Source organism: Pelodiscus sinensis, chromosome 2 (assembly GCF_052426305.1).
Source record: "Pelodiscus sinensis isolate ZL-2025 chromosome 2, ASM5242630v1, whole genome shotgun sequence".
NCBI classification, from domain to species: Eukaryota; Metazoa; Chordata; order Testudines; family Trionychidae; genus Pelodiscus; species Pelodiscus sinensis.
The window spans coordinates 146207254-146229219 of record NC_143053.1 but is presented as its reverse complement, the minus strand read 5'-3'; the positions used below and the strand labels follow the sequence as shown (position 1 = coordinate 146229219).

At 44.8% G+C, this 21966-nt stretch overlaps 1 protein-coding gene across 1 annotated transcript in view; it reads right to left on the bottom strand.

Annotated features, from left to right (window-relative positions):
• GABBR2 (gamma-aminobutyric acid type B receptor subunit 2) overlaps positions 1–21966 on the bottom strand; it is an 862687-nt gene that overhangs the window by 34054 nt on the left and 806667 nt on the right. Inside the window, exons 15-17 of the mRNA XM_075921529.2 lie at positions 17293–17517; positions 11403–11585; positions 9371–9500 (exon numbers count right to left, since the gene is read on the bottom strand). Coding sequence (XP_075777644.2) covers positions 9371–9500; positions 11403–11585; positions 17293–17517 — 538 coding nt within the window. The remainder of the gene's footprint in view (positions 1–9370; positions 9501–11402; positions 11586–17292; positions 17518–21966) is intronic.

Here is a 21966-nt window from a genome sequence, read left to right as displayed (position 1 = left end):
GGGTGGTGAAATCCACAGGTGCTCATCCTCACAGGTGGCAGCTGTGGACATATGTCATGAATGAACTCAGGCTCCTCAGGGACCTCAGAAATAAAACCTTCATGAGGGCAGAGTGAAGAGCCTGGCACAGATATTTGGAAGGCTGAGGCAGAGTGTTAATCAGAATCCCCTTTCTCTGAGTCATATGGCAAGGCAGCAGAAGGAACCTGAGGTATAACCATCAAAATTGCATGGGTGTATGGGTATCTGAAGGCTCTCGATATGGAGGAAGTATGAGATATCGCCATTGGTACTGGGAACCTATATCGCCATTGGTACTGGGAACTGGAGATCTGGAAGTTCTCAGTATCAGGAAGAGCAATAGTGAATCAGGAGTCTCTGATCCTTCAAGGTTTCAGGGAAACTGGAATTCTTGCAGTGCCAAGATTATTGCTGGTTCTGTGTCCATGGTTTAAGCTGAAGTAACGGTAGTTGAATGAGTGAACCAAACCATAAGTTTTGAAAGATCCCAGGGGAATCTGAATGGAGCTTGAACACTCTTTCAGGACCACAGGAGAGCTCGTCGTGCCACCACAGTCTCCTGTGAGTATCTATGGCCTCTCAGAACCTGACACCTTAGATTCTCTAGGCTTAGTGGAGCTCTCAGTACCTGAGAGCCTCATGAGTATCATGTCGGAGATCAATGAGATCAGGGGGAGGTAACGACTTTGACTTCTTTGAGGCAGAGTCTCTAGTTGGAGAACTTGGGGCCTGGTCTTTGGAAGACTTCTAGGATCTTCCTCTCTGATGCCTTGAAGAGTGCAGCTCAGAAATAGAAAAGGCAGCCAATTGACTCAGGAACCATAATATGGGGGAGCACTGGCCTGGGCCCGAGGCTGGATGCAGCTAGTTCTACATTATAAGGAACTGACATTTCATCTCCCTGTTCCTTCTGACTCTAGACGTTAACATCAGACAGAAGTTGCACTTTTGGGAAATACGTGATTCCCCAAAGCAATGGATTCAGTGGGAGTGCCTGTCACTCATCAGGGCTGCCTCTTGACACAACAAGCAATGCTTGAAGCCAGGAGAATAAAGCACCCTTGGAGAGGATGAAAAACTTCACAGCTATATAGCTCTCCATAAATATTTTTTTTCCTGTGGGACAACAGAGTGACGTCATCACATCGCTCTGCATCGCCTTGCTCCTCTAGCCTCTGCAGAGTCAGAAGGGGAAGCAGCGGCCATGGCATGGGGTTCCCCCCAGCACCTCCTCTGGGCTCCCTGCTCTCCCCTGGCTCCCATGAAGGAGGGTCAAGAGGCAGCAATGGCAGGTGCATCTGGCTCCGCTTCTATTTCCCAGTCCAGGGCCCTGACACTCCCTGACTCAGCGGGGAACTGCCGCCATTGCCTGCCTCGGGCCAGGTGCTTGGGCTGCTGCCTGCCTTGCCTGCCCGGCACTCAAGCCTCGTGTCTCTCCCCTCTTCCCCCATGTTAGAGCACCAGCACCAGCTTCCTGCAGGGGAGAGGAGAAAGCCTTGTGCCAGATACAGCTCATGGGGAAGTGTGCGAGCTGCTGTGGGGAGGGGAGGAGCAGTGAGAGCACTTCCCCGCAAGCCGGATCTGGTGTGAGGCCTCGAGGCTTTCTCTTCTCCCTCCCTCTTGCAGGAAGCTGGCACTGGAGCTCTAATCTTATGGGAGGGGGGCACTAGGCTGGAGAGCCAGGCAGGTGAGGCAGGCAGCAGCCTGAGCACCTGGCCCAAGGCCGGCATTGGTTCCCCGCTGGGTTACGAAGCATTGGGGCCCAGGATTTGGAAGTAGAAGCGGGGCTGGAGTGGCTTCCCCACTGGAGCAGAGGGGAAAGCCTCCAGTGCTTGGGAGCAGCACGAGGCACGAAAAGAAGTAAGTGCCCCCCCAGCCTCTCATGCTCAGCCCCTACACCTCCCGCACCCCCTCCCCCAGCCCGCTCCTTCCTTCTCCCCACTGGCAAGACACCTTGACCCCAGCCCACTCCTGCACCCTCCTCCCTGGCCAGAATCCTTGCTCCAGCCTGCTCCTGCACCCTCCCCTTCTCCTGCTCCCTCCCGCTGGCCAAACACCCTGCCCCCAGGCCAGATACCCTGCCTCCAGCCTACGCCTGCACCTGCCCTCTTGGACAAACACCTTGCCCCCAGCCTGCTCCTGACCTCTCCCCCCGGCCAGACACCCTGTACAATTGGGCCCAGCCCCCATCTGGCCACAGCGTCCGGTCCATAGCCCCAATCATGGTCCAGCCCCCAACTGGCCACAGGAAGAGCTGGTGGCAGCCCCCCTCCTGCTGTGGCATGGGTAGGAGGGGAGGCCATGATTCGGCTGCGGCGGACAGATGGGGGGTTAGTGAGTATAGCAAGCAGTGGGCACAGCACCATAGTATATTTTATATGTGTTTTTAGAAAAAAATCTGTCTATAACTAAACTATTACTAAGTATTAACTACTGTAATACACTAACTACAGAAGCTAAGAGAATACGATTGAGGCAAAACTCAACTTGGACAACTAGCTGAGGCCCGGTCTCAAGCGGGGTCAGTTGAGAGGGAAGTGAGGATGGTTAACTCATACAGTGTTATACATCAATGGCATGGATCATGAGAGGGTGTAACACACATGCATGAGCTGAATGGATATTGCTATGAAAAATCTTTCATCAAATGCACAGGGGATGCTAGGGCACATACAGTAGAACACCCCAAGGTACTTAAAGAAGGACAAATATTTAATAATGGTCTCTTCAATCTAGCAGAGAAAGATATAAATGATCCAAGCGCTGGACGCTGAAGCTAGAGAAATTCGAATTGGAAATAAGACATACATTTTCAATGGTGAGCGTAGGGCTGTCAAGCTATTAAAAATTAATTGTGATTAATCATGAAATTTAAAAAATTAATCATGATTAATCGCACTTTTAATCACACTGTTAAACAATAGACTACAATTTATTTAAATATTTTAGGTGCTTTGTACATTTTCAAATATCTTGATTATAGTTCCAAAATAGAACAGTAAGTGTAGAGTGCTCACTTCATATTTTTTTATTACAAATATTTTCACTGTAAAAGAGATAAAAGAAAGTATTTCAATTAACCTCATACAAGTACTATAATGTAATCTCTTTATTGTGAAAGAGCACCTTGCAAATGTAGATTCTTATTTTTATTTTTTTTTACATAACTGCACTCAAAAATAAAACAATACAGAACTTTAGATCAGGCTCTCTCAAACTTTTTGTCCTGGCAACTGCATTTAGACTTAAAAAACAAAACAAAACAAAACAAAACAAAAAAACCCTGAATCCCCACTAGAAAAAATTATGACCCCCTACCTTCAGCCCCAAAGATTTACAGGCTTCTGCCCTCTTGTTGCATAGAGCTCCAGCCTTCAGCCCTCGTGAATGAACACATTACTTGTGCTGTGAATTCTTAATTGATAGTTCTAACACAAAGCAAAAGATCATGGAACTTATCAATTGGAAGTGACAGAAAAGGAATAAGACCTGCGTGTATTGGTTGATGACTATGTGCTGCCAACGTAACACAGCTGTGAAAAAGGTTAATTCAATCCTAGGATGCATCAAGTGAAGTATTTCCTGCAGAGATCGGAAAGCATTATTATCACTTGTATTATTACAAGGTACTGGTGAGACCTCTTCTGGAATACTCGGTGCAATTCCGGTTTACCTTATTCAGCAAACTGATTTCAAACTGTAATAGGTTCGGAGAAGGACTCCTAGGATGATGAGAGGGATGGAGAAACTGCCTTACAAAAGGATCCTAAGGATATTGGCTAAAGCCTAACAAAACAAAGACTGAGGGGAGGTATGATCATTTTCTATAAATATGTCTGAAGAGACAATGAAAATGAAGCGCTGATTAGCATTTTGAGACACTTCATTTGCATAATCTCCTCTGATGCCTTTTGCACAAGAGGTTTTTGCACAAAAACAGGCAGTGTGGACGTCTCCAATTTGTGCAAAAAACCCTTTTTGCTCGAGATCCTTATCCCTCTCCCGGATAGAGATAAGGATCTCATGCAAAAAAGAGGGTTTTGTGCAAAACGGACATGTCCACACTGTCTGTTTTTGCGCAAAAACCACTTGCGTAAAAGGCATTGGAGGAGATTATGCAAATGAGGCAAGACAAAATGCTAATCAACGCTTCATTTGCATTGCCTCTTCTGGCAAAAGCTTGTAGTGTAGATAAAGCCAGAGGGATAAACATCAGGAAGAGAGAGGTGCTATTTAACCTAAAGGCCAGGGTTAGTACAAGAAGAAATGGATATAAACAGACCATCAACAAATTTAGGCTTGAAGTTAGATCAAAGTTTTTACCCGTCAGAGAAGTGAAGTTGTGGAACAGCCTTAGAAGAGGAATAGTGGAGAATTACATATTTCAAGCGATTGAAAAAATCAGTCATGATTAATCAGTTGTGGTTGCACTGGATAAAAAGAGGGTTATATGTAGCAACTGCAAGCCTAAATTCCAAAACCATTAAAGTACTTCAAATCTGCTGCACTACCTACACACTACACATGTTTTGCCTCTGGTTCTTGTGCTATAGGTCAATGGTTCCAACCTTTTTTATATTGCGGATTGGCAAACCCATTCATAAACTTTGGGTGGACTAGTAACATTTTATTTGCACATTTGCATATTCATTATACAAATAAGGAACATGCAAATAAAATGTTACCGGTCCTCCAAAAGCCCCAGCCCACCGACCTGCTGCGAACAGCCAGCTTCAGCTCCAGCAGTTGCCACGTGGCCAGTAGCTACTGCAGCTGAAGCCGGATGTTCATGGCAGCTCTGGGGGCTGGGGCTGGGGTTCATCCCGGCTCCCTGAGTCCCCCAGTACCAGCCCTAACCCCTAGAGCCCTCACCCCAGTGCCAGCCACTGACCCCAGAATCCCCTACACCCACTCCCCCAGTGCCAACCTCCCACCCTCAGAGCCCCCTAGTGCCAGCCCCCCATCCCAAACACTTCAGTACCAGCCAGCCTCACGCCCCTCAGAGCCCCTGCTCCAGACTCCCCTGGTGCTAACCACCTGTTTCCAGAGCCCCATTGCACCTAACTCCCTCTCTGGGCTCCCCCTCCAATGCCAGCCCCCAGTGCCCAATACTAGCCCATCCCCTGAGCCCCCCAGTGCCAGCCCTGCCCCCGTATCTCCGACATTACTAGTCCCACCCCCAGAGCCGTCCAGTGTCAGCCTCCCACCTCTTAGTCCCCCACCCCTTAGAACTCTCCAGTACTAGCTCCGCCTCCCAGAGCCCCCCAGTATTAATTTCACCCCCTGAGCTCCCCCCCAGCGCTAGCACTGCCCCCAGAGCCCCCAGTGCCTGCTCCTCCCCCCTCACCTAGTCCCAGGCAGCCTCCCAGCCACCAGCTGAATGCTGTTGCCTAGGTCATGGCTGCTCTAAGGCTGCCACACTGGGCTCCATGCGGCACTCCTGCCATGCAGCAAACAGCTCTTCCATGTCCAGGAGGAGACCCTACCCCTGCCTGGTGCTGGATGGCTGAGAGGCAGGGCTGGAGATGCCTGTCCTAACAGCTGCAGTGGGAGGGGATGTGCTGGCTGTGTGTGCCAGCCCTGGCCCGGCAGCCAGCGTTTCACAGCCTGACACCACGCCGTGAACCAGCGGTTGGGAACCACTGCTATTGGTAACCCACCAACAGCAAACGAATCTTGCCAGCTGTGAGAGACAATGCTTACAGAGTTTCAAGGATTGCTACAAGCCCTTGGATCAAAGTACAACAGCTTAACCAATGCTACTACCAAGTGGATAGCTATGGACTGCAGACCACTCAATAATGTAAATGACAGAGGGCTAAGAGATGTTATTCAAACTGCATCTTCCAAACAGTCACACCTTGCCCTCCTGAGGAACCCCTGCATTATGAATACATACTCTATATCACAATGAGAAGACTACAAAGTTGAAGCTTCTGAAAAATGCACTGCTTCCTGTGACTGGTTATCACTGGACATCCTGAGCAATCTCAATGATCTTGGAGTCATGGCACACTGACTGATGCTGCATGGACACTACAGCTGTTTGCTTTAACAGTAACACACTCTGCAGAGAGACATGATGCTGAACGATGTGTATAGCTTTTCTTGGATGTTGCGAATATTCAAGAAAAGGCAATAACAATTAGTACTAACAGTGCAATCAGCACAGGGATTAATAACAATTATTTTCTAAAATCCTAATTAATTTGTTTAGAGTTAATTGGTGAGTTAACTGTGATTAATTGACATGGCTAGGTGAGAATAATTAACCATTCGAACAACTTAAATTGTGGTGGATTCTGGTGAGACGTCTCATAATTCAAGACTGGATGTTTATTGAAAAGATATTCTCTAGGAATTATTCAGGGGGAAGTTCTACAGTATGGGCTCGTCTACATTGGCCCCTTTTCCGGAAGGGGCATGTTAATTTCACGAGTCGTAATAGGGAAATCCACGGGGGTTTTAAATATCCCCCGCGGCATTTAAATAAAAATGTCCGCCGCTTTTTTCCGGCTTTTAGAAAAGCCGGAAAAGAGCGTCTACACTGGCCCCGATCCTCAGGAAAAAGCGCCCTTTTCCGGAGGATCTTATTCCTAGGAAAAGGGCGCTTTTTCCTGAGGATCGGGGCCACTGTAGACGCTCTTTTCCGGCTTTTCTAAAAGCCGGAAAAAAGCGGCGGACATTTTTATTTAAATGCCGCGGGGGATATTTAAAACCCCCGCGGATTTCCCTATTACGACTTGTGAAATTAACATGCCCCTTCCGGAAAAGGGGCCAATGTAGACGTAGCCTATATGTTATATCGTAGATCAGACTAGATGATCACAAGGGTCCATTCTGACCTGGGAATCCATTAATCAATTCTGTGATGTCTCACTGTGACATCCCAAAGAATGGTAATTAGTTTTTCCAAAAACATATATTGCTACACCGGCAGAGCAGGTGCCAGCTCATTCCAAAGCTTGCAGGCACCAGCTGAAGTGTGACAAATAGAGAGTGTGTCTGCCTCATGTGTGTGCAAATATTATTAAAATAGATATCAGAGTTATGAGAATGTGCTTAGTTTTTGGATTTCTATGAAATTCTTGTAGGATGCTGCATGTATAAAATCTCAAATCTGTATCCGGTACTCAGTGGTATTAAGTGTTTGCCTTGTCATCCTCTGTAATTGTTTAAGTCATTAAACAGGAAAAAACATTAATTAATGCAAAATGCTCCCCCTCATCCCCAGACCCAACCTGCTCTGAGGAAAAGCATCTCTTGAAAGACACTTTTGAAATACCCAGTGCAGGTTCCAGGGTGGTTGAGTAAGAAATACTGCTGGGTAAAGCCTGGAGAAGTGAGGGAAGATGTAGCTAAGGCTGGCCAGTGGCTCCTCCGGGCAGGTGGGATGGGGCTACAGCAGGCCTTGGGGTCCTCTGGGTGGCGTGGCGGAGAGCAGGTACTGCAGAGGATGTCTGATAAATATGTGTCATTGTTTACTCTTCCTTGATTTCTTAGGAGCCCCACTTTTACAGCCCCCTTTGATTTGATTATGCATTTAGGTTAGGGACTGAGTTGCAACCAACTAGGGGGATCTTCTGGTCAAGGGGAGATGATTGGGGTTTTTCTGTGGGGCAGGGCTTGTGACTCCCAGTCAAGGGTGGGGGAAGAGGGCCCATTATTTTTTTCTGTCCTGGGGCCCAGAATTGCTGTTGACAGACCTAGCACTCCTACCCCTGTTTTCTGCCAGGGTCATTTTTTTAACTTGTCAGGACATTTTGATTTCAGCCTTTGTCTTGGGAAGAGACAAACTTCGTAGTCTGGATAGTTCTAGCAAAGTAGCTTCTTCTCCCAGCTGATGGCCCAACTCTTGTTCTTAATTTCTTTGAAGCAGGTACCGTAGAGGCTGTCTAATAATTAATATGTGTCATTGTTTACCCTTCCTTGATTTCTCAGCAGCCCCACTTTTACAGCCTCCTTTGATCTGATTATGCCTCCAGGCAGGTAACAATACCAAACTGAACAGGGAAATTGGGTCACACATAAGATTAATCAGAATAATAAGCCATTTTCCTGATTTGTCACATCATTATCCCAATTTTAGTCACAAAGCAGATCAATGTCAAAGCCAGAAATAGAAGCAAGGTGTCCTGACTATGACTCAAGTGGATCACGCTGCTTCCCAGTGGTGGAACATCTTTAATGGAAGTAATTGTTTTGCTGGTATGTCTTTGGGGAGTTATGCAAAACACATGGTGAGAGCAATTATAGTAGTAATGAAAATTCCTTTTTTTGCAAAACCTATTTCTAAGCAACAGTTTTCACATACAAATGTCTCCAATCCTACATTTGGAATCCTCACATCAGCACGTAGTAAATAAGCATATAAATACTTATTTTTATGCCTGTTTGCCAAAACCAAAACCCTAATAAAACCATCATGTTTAAAAACTGGCTTTCCCACATTTAATACTGACAACATGGGTGAGGAAATATTGTTTGATGGACCAACTTCTGCTGGTGAGAGAGAGACATTTTTGAGCTTATGTGGAACTCTTTTTTTAGGTCAGGTCAGGTTTAATACTGACAGTTAACTGTCACAACATCCAAAATAAAGCAAAAAAGTATTTTATATCATCCCTCTAGGACTCTCTATTTATGATTGCAACATTGAACATCCTTGATTCTGAACATATTTTAAAATATCTTTCTCTATGATATTCTGCCACACATGATATGCTCTTAGAGAATGTCTAGACTACATGCCTCTGCCGACAGAGGCATGTAAATTAGACATCCCCTGCTTCATTAGAATAAAAATGGCCACCGTATTGTGCCGGCTCAGCTGTTTGTCGGCTCAAAGCGGCAAGTCATGACGGGGATTGGTTGACAAGGAAAGCCGTTCTCGACCGATCCCTTATGCCTCGTGAAACGAGGTTTACAGGATCAGTTGACAACGGCTTTCCTTGTCGACCGATCCCCTTCTTGACTGCTGCTTTGAGCCGACAAACAGCTGAGCCGGCACAACCGGTGGCCATTTTTATTCTAATGAAGTGGGGGATATTTAAATCCCTGCTTCGTTGACTATGTCGGTATGTCTAATTTACATGCCTCTGTCGACAGAGGCATGTAGTCTAGACATGCCCATAGAGCACACAATAGGATAAGGCCATTTTATACAGTGAGGTAACTAAGCGGTGAACACAGTCTAGTTTAGTATTTGATTCTGTATATTTGCAAAATTATACCTAATAATTTAACACCCAGTCCTGTAAAATGCTGAGCTTTCTGGAGCCAGCCCATCAGGGCCAGTCTGCTTAGCACTTGCTGGAGCAAGCCCTTAACAGGCACCACCAGTTCTTACCTTTGCTGTCTGTAAAGTTGCGTATACTGAGGATGTCATTAAGATCCTGATAGTGGTTCTGCTTAATGTATGTTGACTTCTCAGGTGTGTCCTGGAGCTGCATAGTAACTTCTTCTAAATCTTTGTCCAGCTGTAAAACAAAGACAAAGGGTAGGAGACCTAGTGAGTGAGAACCATGAAAAACACAAGTCACTGCTTCCAGTTATGTAGTACGTGTAAAACTTTCTATAATTAGAATAGTCAACAGCTTGGCATTGCAATTACTACAGTGTGACAAACAACGGGGCCGATAGCCTCTGAGATTGGAACATTATTTTCTAATTTTTTAGATCCTTCATAATTCAAACTGCCCAACCTGCCTGCCAGCAGGTGGCCATTCAGCTGCTGTTTCAGGTTGGCACTCCCTTTGGTACCAGCCTCCAGAAAAGGGGGGCAAAGCGTCCCTCAGACAGTACAGAGAGAGAAGCAAAGACCTCTCCCCAGCAACTTGCCTGAAAGAGCAAGAGAAAGAACACTGTCCTATAGCACTTGCACCATAAAGGACTGTACAGAAACAAAGAAGGACCTCCCCTAGCGGCTGTACTGTACTGGCAGGAACATTCCTGAGTAGGGAGCGGAACAGGGTCTGGACTGTGATTACCCTGGTAGGCTCTTTGTACCACTCTTTACACTATTATTAGGGACAATCTGTCCCCAGAATTTGATCTGGTTCTAGAATTGAGACAGTAATACTGGATTAAGGTGTGCACTTTACATTGCTTCTTTGTAAATCCCAGATCTAGAAACATGATGAAGGTAAGTTGTAGAGATAGTCACAGCCTTTAATAGAATGATCCCTGAGTTCTTCTGAGTCTGGAACTCTGGAATTCTCTTAGCAGGTTTGGGTATCTAGTTTAATCTGTTTAGACAAAGTCTGAATGGAAAGAGCTTCTACTCTTTCATAAGGAGGAGGGAGAAAACTTGTTCATCTTGGTCTCTGGGGATAGAACAAGAAGCAATGGGCTTAAACTGCAGCAAGGGAGGTTTAGGTTGGACATTAGGAAAAAGTTCCTAACTGTCAGGGTGGTTAAACACTGGAATAAATTGCCCAGGGAGGTTGTAGAATCCCCATCTCTGGAGATATTTAAGAGTAGGTTAGATAAATGTCTATCAGGGATGGTCTAGACAGTATTTAGTCCTGCCTCTCGAGGCCCCTTCCAGTCCTAGTATTCTATGATTCTATACTCTTGGACCTCTGTCCCAATGTTATGAAGAACCAGTATAATTCCCAACGTGGTTTGTGTATAGTCTGGTAATAACTAAGGATGCGTCTACACAGCACCCTTACATTGAAATAAGCAACGCAATTTGTGCTACACAATGAAAGCGGTCACATTGCAATGTGACTTTTGTTGAGAAAAACAGCCAGTTTTGGTGACAAAAAACTCTACCCCTATAAGAGACTTTTTTTTCTTTCCTCCTCCCTTAATTGTCAAGAAAGAGCCAGTGTAGACTCTGCTGTTTATTTTGTTGGCAGAACTGGCTTTCACTAGTATCCCACAATGCCTGCCCTGACGGTTCAGTGTTTTGATCTCTGCTGCCCTTGCCCTTTCAAAGCTCTGGGAAGTGTCTGACAGCTGGGTGAGTTGCGCTGTTTGGGGACAAACAAAGAGCAAATCAATGGACTGCTCCTGTTCTGCCCTCTACTAGGAACACAGCAGCAGGCAGATTGCTGCTGCAGGGGGAGGGAAACAGGCTTTTGTGCTGCTCTGACATTCCTCAGAATGGAGAGCTCACAGTGCTGCTCAGGATAACCACTAGGCCCAGGGGCCCACCAATCCTTTGGCACCCACTGACTTACAAGTATAACGATACTTATTGTTTTATTTTTTTCCACTTGTTAGCAAACCTTCTATCTCTAGAAACACAGGCTAAAATCGTGAGATTATAGTTAAAAAAGAAATAAAGTTAAGCTTTATGTGGCTTTATGGCTCTTCAAATATTTTATCCACAAGACAGAATTATCTGGTTTAATGTATACAATAAATTGTACCTCTGTGATTTTCATTCTTAAGCGGTGGTTTTCTGACTGCAGTCCTTCTAGCCGAGAAGTACTGGCTTGATTGACACTGGTGACTGATGTTGATGTTTTTGAGTCTTCTTTCTTTTGATTCTGAGTGAATTGGAACCGTCTGTTCTGAGTGGCTGCATCAGGGTTTGTCCTCAGTGTGATTAACTGAAAGATTTAAAAGCCATGAGAAATTCTGCAGAGGATTTTATTTCTGTATCAGTTTCTTTTTTACCCACAAGCAAAAACAATAGAAATAATATAAAATACCCTTTAACAAGGAACTGTTAGGTTCTGAAGTACAATCCTCAGCAAAGTGGACACTACATTTTACTTTCAACATGGAGTACAATATCTCTGTCATCATAAAGACTATCTGTAGAGATATAACAACATTGCAAGATGAACTGTTCTTTTTTTTCCCAATTATTGGGAAATGTTTCTTAAAGTTCCAGTTACACTATTTTTAAATGTTCCTGCATCATACCCTGTTACTTCTTTCCTGTAATTGATATTTTCATCCTTCAAAGGGAAACATTCAACTTAAAAATTACACTTCAGTCTGAAACTTTCTTATACCCTATAGCAGTAGTCTTTTAAACCTTTTTAAGCACAAGATCACTTTTTGAATTTAAATGCAATCCAGGATCTACCTTAAACCCAAACACTCTTGTCCAGTCTTCTTCCCCATCCTTTTCTGAGGCCCCACACCTGCTCACTCCATCCTCCCTCCTTCTCCCATCCTCCCTCACTTTCAGCAGGCTGGGGCAGAGGGCTGGGGTGCGGAGGAGGGGCATACAGGCTCTGGTCTTGGAGTAAGGGAGCTGGCATGTGGGAGGGGCTTTGAGCTGAGATTGGGGCAGTGAGTTAGATGTAGGACAGGGGTGGCCAACCCATGGCTCTCGAGCTGCATGTGGCTCTTTGCTCAAAGAAATGCAGCTCTTTAGGGTAATGGCTTGTTTGGAGCCACGTGCCTGGACTGCTCAAAGCCACTCTGTGCACATGCCCCAGCACCTGGGGGGAGAAGTGTGTGGCTGCGGCAGCGGCAATTCTGGTGAGACCAAGGCATTGGGTTGGGGGGGGGGGAGGGCTGGGTGGAGAGGAGAGGGACTGGGTTAGAGCAGGGGAGCTGGGAGCACAAGTGAGAAACTTAAGTGAGAAGCCTCTGACTGAAAAGAGAAGACACTCCCCACATTCCCCTTGCGCACCAGAGCCTAGTGGGGCCCAGAATAGTAGATTTTGTGTTTTCCAGTCCTGTGGGTGGGTGGCAGGCGGGCTGGAGCACTAGCGTGGGCTCCCCAATACTATGCCTTGGGGGCAGCATATGTCCCCCGGGCCTGAGGTTCCCCACCCCTGTCCTATATCCTAAGCTAAGATATAGTTGAACTGAATGTACAGGTTGTATCTCCCTTAACTGGGACTCCATCGTCCAGCATTGACCATGAATGTTCCTGGACCACAGAACCCAGGAAAAGGGAGGTCTGGCTGCAGGGCAGGAGCACATAAGGGGGCACTGGCAACCCAGTGTGGGGGGGGGGGGGAGTGTGGGGGAGGGGAGCACAGCGGGCAGTTCTGGCCCCAGCAGTGGCTGTGGAGCTCCAGCCCCAGGAGCAGCCAGGGACCTCTGGCCCCAGCCATGGAGCTCTGGCCCTGGCCCCAGCCCTGGCTGCACAACTCCAGCTCTGGCTGCAGAGCCAGGCAGCTGCTGAGCAGCTCTGCCCCGGCTGCGGAACCAGGCGGCTGTGGAGCTCTGCCCTAGCTGTAGACCTCCAGCCGTGGCGCTCCCCCCTGGTAGCAGCAGGACCAGCAGCACTGAGAGAGCCCTGGGAGCTGAGGCAGCAGTGGGGGCAAGCGGGAGCCCTAACCTGGTGGCAGCACAGGCCAGGAGGGGAGGGACCTCCCCTAGTCCAGCAAATCCCCTCCTTTGGGACCAGTCAGGTCCCGAGGGTACCAGACCAGCGAGGTCCAACCTGTAAAAAGAAACTGGTTTTTCTCTTTGTTCAGTTGTTTACTCTGTGTATTTGACAGTCATTTGTGTACTGCCACTGTTTTTCTTGGGCCGTCACTTTCTCTCTCAGAAAAATCTTACAGGTATCAACATAATGACTTTAAAATAAGAATTAATTTTTCAAAAATAAATACATTAAAACATTACTTTCAGAGAGACACTCTGCCCAGTTTGCCACAAAGTTGGATTTTTTAAAGCCATTTTTAAAAAAGTCAAGTGGTTGATGTCCCTATTAATTAATTAATGCTCAATAAAGAAAGGTTGCAGTATACCCCATCTACAGATGCTACATCTTGCTGGTGCAGCTTGCAGCATCTATATAACCTCTCTTGTCATACAGGTTACTACCTTGGAATTATACTCTACAACAGATTGAATCTATTTATTATGATGATTTAATATTTAGATTCAGGGGAGCACCAAAAGGCCACAACTAGGTTGGACCCCATTTTGTTAGGCAAACACTGTAAATAATAGTCCCTACCCCTAACGAGCCTAGAATCTAAAAGACAAGACCTAACAGGGAGCGTCTGAACAAGTGGGCTAGGATGGAGGGCAGGAGAAGCAGGACTAGAAACTCTGTTAGCTTTTTGGGAGCAGTGATCATGAGTGGGTTTCAGGATCTTGTACACAATATGGCTGAGAGCAGTTCTGAGGAGGGATGTGAAAAAGGACAAAATGGTGGCTTTATGGATTTTGCTTGTGAGCTTGGCAATAAAATAATAGGTTGATGGGGGTGGGGAGCAGGACAGAGATTTTTTTTTTATGCTGGGAAACATCAGTGCATGTTTGCATTGGTGGAAGAAACCTGAGGTGAGTGAGAAGCTGAGGAGAAGGAGGAAAGCAGGGGTAATTCAGCCTAAGAGATGGGAAGGGAAGGGAGCACAGGGGCAAGTTGGAGGGGCTAGAAGAAAGCTAGGAAGCAGTCTCAGGGTATGTCTACACTACCACCCTAGTTCGAACTAGGGTGGTTAATGTAGGCAACCGAAGTTGCAAATGAAGCCCGGGATTTGATTTCCCAGGCTTCATTTGCATCTTGCCGGGCGCCGCCATTTTTAAAGCCTCGTGGAATGAGGAGTACCGGTAGTTCGGAAAAGGAAGCCTAATCCGAACTACCTACTCCGTGCCGCGTGTAGCCGCGGGCACGGAGTCCGTACTAGCGGGGCTTTAAAAATGGCAGCGCCCGGCAAGATGCAAATGAAGCCCGGGAAATTCAAATCCCGGGCTTCATTTGCAACTTCGGTTGCCTACATTAACCACCCTAGTTCGAACTAGGGTGGTAGTGTAGACATACCCTCAGTGTTTGAGAGAGACAGTGTTTGAGAGGGGAGAGTGTGATGGAGAAGTGTTATAGGGATGGTCTTGTCAGACTTTGTCAGGCTGTTGTCCTTCGGAAAAAATCAACAAGATCCTATGCAAAGATGTGCTCACACATTCAGTACCCCTAAATCTCTTGCTTAATGGCTGTGTTTGTAAATAGGTGCTCTTAATTTATGGCTATGTTGTAAGAAATTCTTCTGTAGGATCCAATATAAGAATGTCAGATTATGCATCCCTGGAGCGTGAATTACTCTAACCATGAAATGGTTAGAGTAATAAGGCACTACTGGTAAGCTTACACAATCCACCCTCATGTCTTACCTATAGGGACCACATTTAGAAGAGATTCAGTAGTTCAGTTCTTGCTCCCGTGTGTACTTGGTCTATATGCTGAAAATGCCAATCACTGCCAGATGAGTTGGCAGTTTTGTGGCAAGATACCTGATCACTAAGAACTGGTTTTTCTGCTAGCTAGGAAAAGACAGCACAAACTTTTTTTTATATAAGCCACTAAAGAATATTTAGTCTTTATTAAGCTTAGTTGGATTGGACCTGGTAACCTAGAGGTGAAAAACTCTCTGAGGCGTCCAGTCTCCTACTAACAATATGAAAGTCATCCATGATACACATTTCAGTAATGTGTATTTTACTTAAAAATATCAAGTAGACTGGACAAAACGTGAGGTCTCTAGTAAGTCAAACTCCCATAGGAATCAATTTCACTTTGAGTCAGATTCTGTTGCACTCACTTTGACAAGCAGATCACTTCACAAGTAGCCCCCAAGTGACTGGGACTATTTGTGGAGTGACATGCTATGCTCATCAGACTCTGGCTCTTTGTGAATACATTCTGATTCATTCCACGAGTGCATATTAAATATACCAGATGAGCTCCAAGATAATAAAAAGCTGTTTCAGGGCACATTCACATGGGCCAGGAAAGAATTCCTCTCTCCTTCCAGCTCCTAATTGTTCAGCTGGAGAGGCGCATTAGGCATTTTGGGGAGGGGCACCCTTAGAAGCATCAAATATTGGCCACTAACATAGGCAGGATCTCTGACTTGATGAATCAATAGTCTGCATTTATATTACAAATTCTATGTTCCCATGAGATTTTATCAGGTGGCAACCAGTGTTCCCTGTAAGTTAAGCATTTGAGTGGCCACGCAGGAGAGATTCAAATGCCAACCAGATGATTAGCAGAGTGCTCATAGAACTCACAGCCAGCGGCATGTGTTTCTACTGATAGTGCACATCCACACATCTCGATGCACATAACAAAACTTATTCCACACATGGATGGAAAAAATTAAAAAGAATGTTCATGACAACCATGCTTCATAGTCCTTAGCATACTTATCCTCTCAGCACACCTGTGAAGTAGACAAGCACTCTTACTACTGTTTTACAGATAAGGAACCAAGGCATAGAGGGTATATCTACACAGCCTGAGGCAGTGAGCCTCTCAGGTTGGATCCACAGATTTGGGCTTGCAAGGCTAATGCTGCCATGCTAAAAGTAACTGTGTAGGGCAGGGGCCACACTTGGGAAGTGTAAGGAGAGCCCAAGTTCCAAGCCCAAATCAAAACTACAAAGCATGGCCTACACGGCAGCACAAACACTGATAAGGCAGAGTTTGTTGACCCAAGCTGCTGTGGGTTGTGTAGATATACACAAAGAGATTGAGTAACTTGCTTAATGTCACAGAGGCTGTTTATGGCAGAGCAGAGAATTGAACCCAGGTCTGCTAAGTGTCTGAATAGCACCCTTCCTTTCTTACATTCCCTACAAAAAGGAACCAGAGACCTATTCAAAGTATTAATGCAAATCATTGTTTCCCACAGATCTAGTGAGCTAGTGAGAATGGTCCCCCTTTTTTTCTTCTTCTCAAGCTCATCTCATCTGAAGAAGTGGTTTTTACTCACGAAAGCTAATGATACTATATATGTTAGTCTTTAAGGGTAAGTCTACACAGCAGTGTTATTTTGGTATAACTGATGTTATTCTGAAATAACAAAAAGTGTGTCTACACAACAAGCTGGAGGATTTCTTACTCTGACTCCTGTAACCCTCTTTATACAAGGAGTAAAGGAAGTCAGAGGAAGTGTTCTTCCTTCGACTTCTTGCTGTGTAGATAGCGCCAAATGCCGAATTCAGCTATTTTGACTTCAAAATTGACGTAGCTGAAGTTTCGTATCTTAATTCGACTTTTGAGCTGCTGCGTAGACATGCTCTAAGGTGCCACAGGACTATTCATTGTTTTTAAAGTTACAGACTAACATGGCTATCCCTCTGAGACTTTTGCACTAGAATTGTATATATTTAAGTTCTTGTACATTTTACTTTAGGTATTCAGTTTTCGCTGTAATCTCATGGAAGTTCACCCGCTCTCCCACTAGGGTTCAGAGATAATTTCATGCCTAACCGATTGGCTTGATTTAGAAGTCTCAAATATTCCTCCTGCTTGTAGGAGAAATGAAATTAATATAGAATTACCATACAAAAATCAAGAAACAATGTAAGTCCTAGCATACATGATTCACTTACCTTAGGTACAAAAACAAGGCAGAGTGTAATGGTACTGCAGAATATAATGACTAAAGCAACAATGCAGAACTGAACATTGGGTTGGTCCCGAGTGAGAAATGAAACTGCTGCTCCAATAATACACATGATCCCCACATTGTATACACTCATCCCAATATATTTGCTGTCATTCAAGGCAGGAATGCTGACATTTCGAGTCTCCCATGCTAAGAAACAGCCAAATAACTGAAATGAAAAAAAAAAGTCACTGTTATAACACAATACCGCTCTTTTACATAAATCAAAAGAGTAGTTTTTATTACAAGCTGCTATGCATTTGGCACGATATTTCTCTATAAACACTTATGAATTGTCCACAGATCAATACAGCATTAAGAACCAGATATATGAATGTGCACAGCACACAATAGCTAATTCAAAATACACTATCTTCCATCAGTAACTACAAAAATTGGATGTATACTACTGATCTTGCTCTCAAGAGATAAATGTGAAAACCATATGAGCAATCAGAAGAGATGAGACAAAACTTCCCTAAAGTTCAAGGTTGTTTAAATCTAGGACCTTCTTTAGCCATCAATAACAGAATATCATTAGAATAGTGGTAGAAATGTAGCCGTGTTAGTCTGGTGTAGCTGAAACAAAATACAGGTCTATGTAGCACTTTAAAGACTAACAAGATGGTTTATTAGATGATGAGCTTTCGTGGGCCAGACCCACTTCCTCAGATCAAATAATGGAAGAAAATAGTCACAACCATATATACCAAAGGATACAATTAAAAAAAAATGAACACACATGAAAAGGACAAATCACATTACAGAACAGAAGGGGGATGTGGGGGGGGGGGGGGAAGGAGGTGAATGCCAGTGAGTTCATGATATTAGAGGTGGGGAAGGGGAGATGTCTGTGAGTTAATAGAATTAGAGGTGATAATGGGGGAAGCTATCTTTGTAATGGGTAAGATAGCTGGGGTCTTTGTTAAGTCCCGTGCGGAGAGTACCAACAACCACAGGACATACCACACTAATACCAACCCTGGTACTTTCCCTTGCAACAAACCCCGCTGCCAGCTTTGTCCACATATTCACTCTGCTGACACCATTATTGGGCCTAACCAAGTGAGTTCTAAGATCAAGATTAGACAGGATCACAAAGAAAAAACAGTTGCTTGTCATTTCAACCAGAAAGGACACTGTCTGAATGACCTGCTAACCTGCATCCTACTTCAGAAGACATTCAAATCTGCACTTGAAAGGGAATCCTCTGAACTGGCATTCATGCTAAAATTCGACACTCTCCGCACGGGACTTAACAAAGACCCCAGCTATCTTACCCATTACAAAGATAGCTTCCCCCATTATCACCTCTAATTCTATTAACTCACAGACATCTCCCCTTCCCCACCTCTAATATCATTAACTCACTGGCATTCACCTCCTTCCCCCCCCCCCCCCACATCCCTCTTCTGTTCTGTAATGTGATTTGTCCTTTTCATGTGTGCTCATTTTTTTAAAATTGTATCCTTTGGTATATATGGTTGTGACTATTTTCTTCCATTATTTGATCTGAGGAAGTGGGTCTGGCCCACGAAAGCTCATCATCTAATAAACCATCTTGTTAGTCTTTAAAGTGCTACATAGACCTGTATTTTGTTTCAGAATATCATTACTGCTTTAATTCAAGGATTTCACTGAAACCCAAATATGGGATGCAGAATTCATTTAGGCTTTTGCAGCAATGACTCATAATACAGAATACTCCGGTCAACTGAAGAAGTGGGCGGTGCCCACAAAAGCTCATGATGCCATCTACATGTTTTGTTAGTCTATAAAGTGCTACCAGACCATTCGTTGTTTTTTAAGTTAAAACAGACCTAGTCGGTCATTCACTGATTCTTATCTTCATTAGTAATCAGCAGTGTTGAGAAACATCCCGTGACAGAACAGGTCTGTCCAGGTAGAAACACCCACAGAAAAAAAGCAGCGCACACACTGCTAGGACAACAAATGTGATTTATCTTATTGCAGGAGGAGCTGGTAGTGATCCTTACATTTAGGTGACCTAGTAGAAAAGATACTAACACCAAGTATAAAAGAATCTTGTCATCTTTTTTGCTCTAATGCCTCCCTTGTCTACAGCATTTGCAGCTCAACAGAGAGAAGCCTTTAGGCTAGAGCAGTAGTTCTCAACATTTCCAGACTACTGTACCCCTTTCAGAAGCCTGCCTTAAAACTAATTACTTATAAAATCAGGCATAAAAATAAAAAAGTGTCACAGCACCCTTTTACTACTGAAATATTGCTTACTTTTCTCATATTATCTTATGAAATTTAAATTTGTACTGACTTCCCTAGTGCTGTTTATGTAGCCTGTTGTAAAACTAGGCAAATATCTAGATTTAGTTGATGAATCTCAACTAAAGACCTCTGAGTACTCCCAGGGGTATGTGTACTGCTGGTTGAGAACCACTGGGATAGCGGCACCTTTTCTTTGACATTTCAGTAAGATTTGGTGAGATACAAACTACTGAAAATTAACATTTCTCTCCTCTCATTTGCATGCCTCAGGAAAATTTTGGCAACATGCGAGAACAATGATGGAACACAAACATTCAAAATGGGTAGGCCAAGGCTATTGCCTGAATGGCGGCACCAAGAAGATACCTAACTTTCTGAGGAACTTTGGGGACCAGACAGCCTTTGTGGGCCTGGGACCAAGAAACTGTGTCAGACTCCACATGGCATACGGACCCCTTGTCCCAACCCACTTCCAGACAGACTAGTTCTCTCAGTATGCCAGGGAGACTCCCGTTTGCCACCAAAAACTCCCCATTCCCAACATTTTATTTTATTTCCTGAATAAAAATGACATTAGCCAGGATATGTGTCAGCCACATATGCGCATCAGCCTTTGTCTGGAGAGACCAGGCACATATGGCAGAGGTACAACATGCCAGCTAATGTAGCTGACTTCTGCTCTCCTTTTGCTTCCACCAATGGTAGTGCAGGAGTGGCAGAGTTCCATGTGGTTGGTGGCAGAAGATTTGAAGTGCAAGGCTGCAGTGGTGATGTGAAGCGGTGATGTGCAGTGTGAGATGAAATCGGGTATTGGGGCGGTGTCAGTGACCATGCTCTTTTCTTTTCCAGGCCCTGACTGTTTCAGGGCGCAGACAGATGAGGAGTTCACAGAAGGGGACACAGTTACACTCACTCTGGGAATCAACACAGCAGGGTTTCATGCTTCTTTCTCCTCAGGACTTTGGGTGCAGCAGCAGGAGGGGGGATCAGGAAGGGAGAAACACCTCCTCCTCTTTCAGGATTTGGTGCAGCCAGGAAGAGGTAGGTCTGTACAGTTCTATTCTGCTGCAAGCACCATGCCAAGTTTGGATGTCTTTTCTCCACTGCCCTGGGTGTAAATGGGTGTTGGAGGTCGAGGTGCAAAGGGATGGGATGTTCCCTGAAATTAATTTGAAAGTGTTGCTCAATATACCCCACCGCTTTGGGGACCCCACAGGAGTAAGGAGGGAAGAGATGACAGAGAGAAAGCAAGAAAGAGCGTGCTCTCCTTTCAGCCAAATGCACAGCTCTAGTGGATCATTCCCTCCTTGGGATGGCAACCTTCCCCTGTTGCGAGTTAATATAGCTTGTCTAGTACTCAAGCAGTAGCAGTCTGTGCTGCACTGTGCCTGAGGATGATGATGAGGAGGACAGGACATGGAGGGTGGAGGCTAACAGTTACAGTTATGTATAAAGCATTTGTGTTTTCCTTTTTTCTTATAAAATCCCTTAGAAATTACATGCACATTTTCTGACCATGTAATCAAAAAGACTGTATCATAATGCATGTGCACAGGGGAGCTGGGTTAATATATCAGAGACAACTTTAATATCAAGATTGCTTTCCTATAACTGGTTCTTCAAAATGGGCTCAGTGCATTCACTCTCTTGGATATATGCTGGTTGGTGTCACTGAATGGTTCAATCTTCCACTAGCAGTGCCTAGTCAAACACTTGCATGCCCCTCTCCTCCCCTACCATCAGCCTCTGAGCATGTTCTGAGGGTGAAGCTATAAAAGGGAAGGAGGCAGTACCTCAGATCCTTCCATTACTAATGCTGATGAGCCAGTAGAAAAAAGACCCCGCAAATCTGGGGAATGAGAGCAGGGCATGTGACTATGCAGAGTCCATCTCAAAGAATCTCAGTTACAGGTAAGTAACATGAATTACTTTGGCTGCCCTCTGAATAATCCCACTCCTAGTACAGTTTAGTCCGTAGTACACATTTAAAATAGGATGGTGGGTATGGAGTCCTAACTAAACAAAGGACTGAAGCACAGATCTACCAACTCTGCATCTGATGTGGCTGCAATATAGAACAAGCAATGTTTAATGAATATGTGTTTTGACTCCATGTGGTTGATGTACACATTTCTAATATTGAACACGTCTCAGACATGCCTCCAAGGCTGCAGTCACCATAGCGCAGTGTGCTTACATCTGAAGAGTGGGTGATCGTGATGCGCTTTATAACTTTTTATTATACACTTTCTGACCTATTTTGATAATGTTTGTACTGACACAAGATTTTCTTTACAATTACCAGCATATGAATATGAAACAACAATTTATACAAAGATCTAAAGTCCTTAGTCCTATCAAAACAGAACGATAA